At 39.5% G+C, this 7825-nt stretch overlaps 1 protein-coding gene across 1 annotated transcript; it reads left to right on the forward strand.

Moving 5' to 3' along the window:
- Nucleotides 1–1681: 1681 nt before the first annotated feature.
- Nucleotides 1682–5647, forward strand: eif4ebp3l (eukaryotic translation initiation factor 4E binding protein 3, like). Its single transcript, XM_085420808.1, has 3 exons — nt 1682–2067; nt 3548–3724; nt 5289–5647. Exons 1-3 carry the CDS (start codon nt 1935–1937, stop codon nt 5315–5317), a joined length of 339 nt encoding a protein of 112 aa, XP_085276934.1. The 5' UTR covers nt 1682–1934; the 3' UTR covers nt 5318–5647.
- The last annotated feature ends 2178 nt before the right edge of the window (nt 5648–7825 follow it).

Consider the following 7825-nt stretch of genomic DNA (forward strand, 5'->3'; position numbering starts at 1 on the left):
CTGCCATCACTACAATATACATGTTTTACACACTCCTTTTGTTGTTGACATTTACAGGCTATGTGCAAAATGCCACTCTCTTCAAATTCATGCTAACTAATATTTTTACGTCCAGTAGATGTCCTACTAGAGCAAATGAAGCTTCAAGACGCTTTGCGCTGGGGTGAACCAATTGGATGAAAAGCTTCAGTGCTTCATGAAGCTTCATCTGCCCATCACTAGTTAAAACACCCAGACTAGTCATTGAAAAGTTCCACACACATTTAATATGAACAAATTGTTCATGTCAATGTCGCCCTCAAGTGGTCAGTGAAGTAGCAGATGGGGTTAATGAGGTTCAGCTGCTTTGGTGTTAATGAAATTAAGAGCAGCAACAATGAGACAAACCAAACCTGGACCCTACAAAGGTCGCACAGATAGTCCAACTCCTCCAGTGCGGCACATCAATAAATACCATTGCCAGAAGGTTTGCTGTGTCTCCCAGCACAGACTCAAGAGCGTGGAGGAGATCCCAGGAAACAGGCGGTTATTATGAGAAAGATTTTTAATTTTTTTTAAAGTGTTCCTTGTGTTAACGTCAATGTCGCCCTCAAGTGGCTGAAAAGTAGGAGAATTTTTTTTAAAACAAATAAAATAAAACCAAAAGGCAGGTCAATCTGTCAAATAAAACTACAAACAAATATGTCACTTTAAAGGAGTCCTGATTAAACCGATTTAATGCCAACTTTAATTATCTCTTTTGTGTACATATTCTATTGGAAATACATGTTTATTTATGTATCTGTTTATGTTTATAATAACAAGACTAACTGACCAAAGGCTAGAAATTTCCAGACCAATGGGAAATCTGTTTTGCTTCTCTATTTGCTGATTTAATCCACTCCAAGAGAATCTTTATTATTCATAAATGTAATAAAATAAAACGCAAGCAACACAAGTGAGTAAATAGACAAATGTATAACTATATGCATCTAATGTACCTCCCGATTACAGAAAAAGTAAATCGCGTAACCCTTATTGATACTTACTGCAGGAATTGATCAGAGCTCTGCTGATTCGTGCGAGACGTGCACACTTTGTTCCAAAACACTGAAACGGGTAAATATATCTCCATATAAACCTATATATAGGAAATGTTTGGATAAATGAAATGTTGGAGAGTAATAAAGCATTTCCTGATTAAAGAAAACTTATAATAAAACAGAGATGACTGTAACCCGTATAGACGGTGCTGCTGTTATTGATCAGAGATCTGGAGCTGCCACGTGAGAGACGTGCACACGGTGCTTCTCCTCTAAACATGAAGGCATGGTACTAACACACTGACACACATGTAGGGGGCAGTGTTGCCAAGTGATTGACAACCACGAGGTGGATGCGTGGTTTGTGAACCAGATGACCCCTGTCTAGGTATTCTCGCGGGAACTCGTGTTATTTCTATCCAGTATACGGCTATTTTAATACCATTCGTTTACAAAGAGAAACTAATGTTATTCATTGGTAATAATACAATTCCCACTATTTCCCCCACGGGGTAAACTGACAGTGATAGAGAGTAGAATACAACGCTCTTTTTACTCATTGTCACCGCCCTCGCGGACTGTCGTTTGGAGATAAACATTCGTACCCAATACACGCTGTCCCACGTGCCTGGTAGCTACTGCACAAAAACATGACGGCTGGCTGCTGCAGATTTGGGTACCACGAATGCAGAGTGTAGCAGCGTTTGGAAGCTGGTTGTCGTGACAGACCTTAAAACTTTGAGCTTGCTTTAACTCTTAGTTTGCAAGTGAAACTTGTAAAACTTTACGGTATCTTACGTAGTTTTGTCCGTGAGGAAAGCTGTGGGGAAACTTGTATTTACGAGTTTCGGGGCTAAAGAAACAAAGAAAGTCGCTAGCACTTTTTGAAGCAGTAGTTAGGCCAAAATTAGCATGTCGGTCGACGCAAATCAAGTTAAAAGCCGTCCTATCCCCACCAGGGTGCTTACCCTGAAGGACTGGTCCCAGCTACCAGACTGTTACAGCCAAACACCCGGGGGTACCCTGTTCTCCACCACGCCTGGAGGTAAGAAAAACTGCACTGTGTTGTGTTTTTGTGTTATCAATTTATGTTTTCAGAACTCAACAGGAAAGAAAAAGGGGAAAACCCTCGAAAAGTTCGACTTTTGCTGGAAACTAATGGTTTGTGCCTACGTCCAAACGGTCACGCGTCATCTCTCGCGAGAGGCTGCACGCGACAACATAAGTGTCTGATGTAATATTAGTTTCCCCTAACGTCAATAAAAACAGCCCTCGCACTTGCTCGAGACCAAAAAGCGGGCAAAGATGGGGCCCCTGCCTCGTTTGTAGATTGAGAGCATGCTCACAGCAGGCCACAGCCCCGTATGTTCACGAGTGTGCTTTACCTGCATCGAGTTGGTTAATACTCTAACGTCGGTGTTTTGTTTTTTCCTAAATTGTGTTTTCTTTTTTTATACATGTATAACTACATACATATTGTTTAAGTTCTGTAGTTAAACTTGTATCGGTAAGGCTTATAACAACACTGCCCCCTGTGACAAACGAAAACACGGTGGTCTGATCGGTGACTTGTTGCAGCGTCAAACTTACTGATTGTTGTCTCAAACACAACACGCCCAGTCTTAACTCGTGACTTTTAGGGTGTATGTGTCCGGCTGCCAGAAATGCAGAGTGATTGGCCTTCGCAGTGGTGGAGGAGCGGGAGGCCGTCCTATCCCTGCTTCTCTCTGTTCTGCATTTGAGGAACAGTAGAGAACATTCTGTACATTTTGAAGGGGGAGGGGGTGAAATGTGTAATGCATGGGGGAATGTAAACATTTCAAGAAAAAGGCCTAAAAATGGATGCCAAAGGACACGTGACAGGATGTCGCTACTGAGTTTTGACTTGAGTTAAACTTTGTATAGTGACACATTAAATTTTGCACACCCTATCAGGTCGATGCTTGTGTTGGTAACCCTAACCCTTTGTCACATGTAGCTGCATGGCGCAGTCGCTGCTTTCACTATAGGTTGCATTCCAGCCCCCTTCCCCTGCCCCATTTCCCTCTGCTTTGCTTCCCTTTGTCTAGGATGAATTGCCCGTAACTGTTTTTCAACGTGTTTTTCCTTGTAGACGGTACAAACTCCATTTTGAAAAGAAAAATAAGTACTTTTAGGTTAATTCATAAGCATTTAATGACTGCTGTATATGTAACAGCTTTCTGCTGAATCAAAATATGAAACATGTGGCTTTAATCTGAAAGCATCTTGCTTCAAAGTGAGAATGTTTTGTGGTTTGATTTCTTGGAATTCCTAGAATTACTGTGACGGCTCTAAACATTGTGTGCACACAACCCTTTCCCCACTTAAATCTCTTCCAATACAGAATAATATTGTCCAAATCTCCAGATGTGCACCTTAGATCACTGCAAAGGGGCTTGAGTAATAACTAGGCTGCAGTTTGAGCTTGCAGAAGTCCAGCCTTTGTTCTGTTGTTTGACTCTTTGTTTCGATTTTAACCCCCACCCCCTCCTAAAACAAAATAGGCACCCGCATCATCTATGACAGAAAGTTCCTCTTGGATTGTCGAAACTCTCCTCTTGCTCGGACCCCCCCATGCTGTCTTCCCCAAATCCCAGGGGTAACTGTACCAGCCACACACTCCACGGGGAAGTTGCAGGATCTCAAAGAGGAGGAAGAAGAGGAAGAGAAAGACATTGCAGGTAAATGTCTTGTACATATAAGATTCATTTGTGTCACCACAACTTGTAATGTGGAATTTTACTTGATATATATTGAGTCTCCTGAAAGTTCAGAATCCTTATTGTTCCCTTTATTTGTGAGAGTGATGTCAGCCAACACAATTTTATCAATCTGAACACTCAGGATAAATACTGGGAGGGGAAAAAAGCTTTGCATGTGACTGAGGTGCCCAAAACAAATAGTTCAATAATTTGTTTTGCAATGTGCAGCTGTTGGGTTAGGGTGGTGGGGGGCATGCCAACACTGATAAAAGGGATTAATAAGCTTCAAGGCATATGAGCCCATGAAATGGAACCTGTTCTTAAGTAAAACAGTTTTTGATTCCTGTCTTTTTCCTAACCCCTGAGAAAAATGTGTGTGTGTGTGTGTGTGTGGGGGGGGGTGTCGCAATTGACATTAAATCATCCTCCCCTCTCAGATTTTTCTAACTGATACAAAGAAGGCTCCACTGACTGTTTTATGATTAAGTCGAAATGCTGATTAAGCCAGCGTGTCCAGCCTTAACCATCATATGCATACAGCCTGCTGTTCTTGCAGTCCTCAACTCTGCAGCTGAACTGTTTGTTAGCTGTTTACCTTTTTATTAAAAAGAGGCCAGCAGTTTATTGGTAAACAATCATGTCTGACAAAGTGACTTTGTACGATTAACAGTTCAAAATCTGGTTATCTTAAACTGCATAGATGTTGTTCCTCTCTTTAGAACCATTTTAGCTGTCTTTTGATTGGCGGCCCCTCATGGATAGAAGTCAGAAAGTTGTGTGAGATGATCATATGTTCAGGATATTGTTTTCTGGGCAAGGAGAATAAAACAACTCAAGGAATGAGCATTTAGACGAGTGTTAAGCCTGAGCTTGTGACTCACTGCGATTACTTGTACAAACACAGCCAAAGATTCAGATCATAATGTCACAGGCTGAGGAAAAGCATCATATTTCCACTTTTTTTTTTTTTTTTAAAGTTTAATGTCTTTTGGTAAACAACTTGACATTATTATTATTATTATTATTATTATTATTATTGATTTCCAATTAGAATATTGTGACTTGCTAGAGATAAAGTTCCTTATTTTGGCAACAAATCCTCTAGTGGGGCTTATTGTGGCCATGTGACCAAAGGTTGGGTTCACAGTTTAGTCATTTGTTATTGACTGAAGTACATGCAGCTATCAATCTGCCCTCCTCCATTCCTCCTGTCAAACTGAAGACCATGAGGATTACACGTGACCCCTGCCTACTTGTCTCCTTCTTTGTGTGGGTAAAAACACCCAAGACGTGCCGTGGGTCTTGTTTTTATGTTCTATGTCCTTGGTGTGTCTGTGTGTTTTTTGCCCCCTTGATGGTTTCCTTTGCAGTGATAAGAGCTAGTTTGTTCTCGTCGCCATTGTCGGTTAAGGTGTGGCTGCAACCGCACAAATAAGGTGATGGCAGATTATCAAACCTCACTGTTTTTAATCTCAACTGTTTTGTTTTGTGCTTCTTTTTTTTTTTTTTTTTTTTTTTTTTTTTTTTTTTTCCCCCCCAACAGATGACAACCAGTTTGAGATGGACATCTGAGCTGCAGTATTACCTCCTGTGGAGATGTTTAAATGCCTCCAAGGTCATCACTGACCGTAACGCATTACAAATGAAGCTTTTTCACTTTTTTTTTTTTTTTTTTTAAAACGAGTAAAAGCTTTTGTCTGGAATTAAAGAATGAAAGCATAAAAGTAGGGTGCTTTTAACCCTACAAAAGTGTTTATTGTACTAAATGGGTTGTTTGGTTGCTGATTCACTTCAGAACTGTAGCAGGATTAAAAAAAAAAAAAATCCATTTTGATTTCACTTTTTAAAATCTTTGTAAATAAGAAACTTGTACTATGTTGCTTTTTTTTTTTTTTTTTTTTTTTTTTTTTTTTTTTTTTTTTAAATCGAGGGACTATAAGATGATCGTACCGAGACATATGAAGTTGGTACTTTCAATGCATGCATCATTTATCATTTCCCCCACCCGCCCTAAAAAGGAAGGTTGACTTTCTTTGTTTGGTAGACAGGTGTCACCTAACATTGCGGGGGTGCCTTCTGAAATTCAGGTCCTACTTTGTTTTGTATAGAGGAAGTGATGGAATGTGAAGAAATTCAAATAAAGGCTGTGAAAACTGTCAAATTGTTTCTTCGCTTTCTTTTTGTCCATGTTTTAGCTTTTAAGCTGCACACTAACATAAAGGCCTTGTAACTTAAACTTTTACCATTTCCAATAAAGTATATATTTCTCTAAAGAGAAATGGTCTACAAGGGTTTCAAGTGTTAATGTATTTTTATGACCCCAAAGGATAGCTCATAAAGTTTGATAACATGTACTTTGGGTAAAGTACACGTCTGTGCTTTATGTCAGGTTTTCTCTGTGCTCAAATGGACTCAAATGGAGCCTGTAAGCCTGGGCTTCACGTTTAGTAAATGACTGTGCTGCCTTATTTCACAGAAATCCACTATAGCCAGTGTAGCTAAGACGATGACCCTGTTACACCTTGTAACAGAAAAGCATGTTGCCATGCAAAAATGTATATTAGGCAGTTAGTATGTTGCATTACTTGTGTACTGATACTCTTGTATTCTTAAAAAGGGAAATCCACATGTGCATAGAAGCTCAATTTTGCTGATCTGTGTGAAGTAAAATGGTTATTTTTAGGCTTGTGGTTCTCTGAATGTCAGGAACAGGGCCAGACTGAATATGATTTTTCTAGGAGAAGGTGGGAAATAAAAAAAAATAAAAAAATAAAAAAAAAAGTCCTTCCAGTCAAAGTTTTGTGGATAATCCCCAGCTATTCTAGTCTGCATGCTGAAGTATCATTGTCCAAGATGCATTTATCAGTGCGTGTGTGGGAAAGTTAGAGAAAAAGTATGAGAACCACAGCTTTAGTCTTTATCCTGGTATTATGCACCGTTTATGTTGATGGGAAATGCAATCTTGAATTTTCAGACATAGCAAAAAAACACTGAAAAATCTATTAAGTGTTTTTTTTTCTTTTTTTTTTTTTTCTAATATTTATCAGGAGTGGCTTTGAAGCACAAGGCTGCCCAGAGTCATGTACACTGTGTCTCCGGCCGTGGCCACTCAGCAAGGTCAGTGCTAGGCATGCTGGCTTATTCCAGACACTGGCAGTCTATAGATCAGGGAAACTGACTGTGGAAGTAGGTCTGGTCTTAAGGAATGAAAGCAGCTGCACCTCAGAGGCCAGACACAGTAAAACTATACCGCAGTATGGGGGCGGGGGTATGACACCTGCTGGTATTTGACCAGATAGTCATTTCAAATATGTAATTGTGGATTTACTGAGTATTTTAGCTAATAATAATGACAGTCTATTCTGAGTGGAGTATTCAAGCAAAAACGGACAAGCAGCCCCTGCCCCACATTGTTCATGTTTAATTTTGTGACATTCTGTTCAGATGTTGAAGACATGGTTTTGCAGATATTATTACCAACCACCTCTAATTAATTAAAGCAAGCAGTGTAGTAACTGTAGTTCCTTTAAGAACAAGCAAATTAAATGTGCTCTGTTAGCTTGTATTAGCTCACCTTACAGCAAATACAATGCTCAGACAGCAGGTTAACATTTTGCTTCTGTAATAATTCTAGACTAGACTAGACCATCGAGGTCACCATCTATCAACGATATTTGGCTGAATTCTGGCTGCATTGAGCTGATTTTACAGCTGAATCCAGGCTAAAGTAAGCTACAAATGTTAGCCAAGGTTTTCAAACATATTTTGATTTATTTCTTTATTTTTAATAAAGTACGTAAATGGACTTTGCATGCTCATTGCCAGCTCTGTTTTTTTAAATTCTTGGACTCCTCTAGAGTGGCTTTACATGACTCACAGTTCAAAATAATCCCTGTTTATCTTACTGTGGACTTCAGTGCAGGCTCTCAGTTTTTAAACTATCTGAAACAAGCTATTTTGCATCCAGTATCTGTGTATCCATTATTGCGACAGTATATATATGAGATAAACCAAGGGAAAGGATGATGGGTCGACTTCAGAGAAATGATAAGAAAGGTTTGTTGCAGCAATAATAAGTCT

This window comes from Rhamphochromis longiceps, linkage group LG2 (genome assembly GCF_057381845.1).
Source record: "Rhamphochromis longiceps isolate RC_006_pf linkage group LG2, R_longiceps_female_GT1.1, whole genome shotgun sequence".
NCBI lineage: Eukaryota > Metazoa > Chordata > Actinopteri > Cichliformes > Cichlidae > Rhamphochromis > Rhamphochromis longiceps.

Bases quoted from the DNA above. Each gene is read 5' to 3' on its own strand.
- eif4ebp3l (XM_085420808.1), top strand. From the start codon at position 1,935: ATGTCGGTCGACGCAAATCAAGTTAAAAGCCGTCCTATCCCCACCAGG. The intron at 2,068-3,547 runs GTAAGAAAAACT...AAAACAAAATAG, and splicing joins GTTCTCCACCACGCCTGGAG to GCACCCGCATCATCTATGAC. The intron at 3,725-5,288 runs GTAAATGTCTTG...CCCCCCCAACAG, and splicing joins GGAAGAGAAAGACATTGCAG to ATGACAACCAGTTTGAGATG.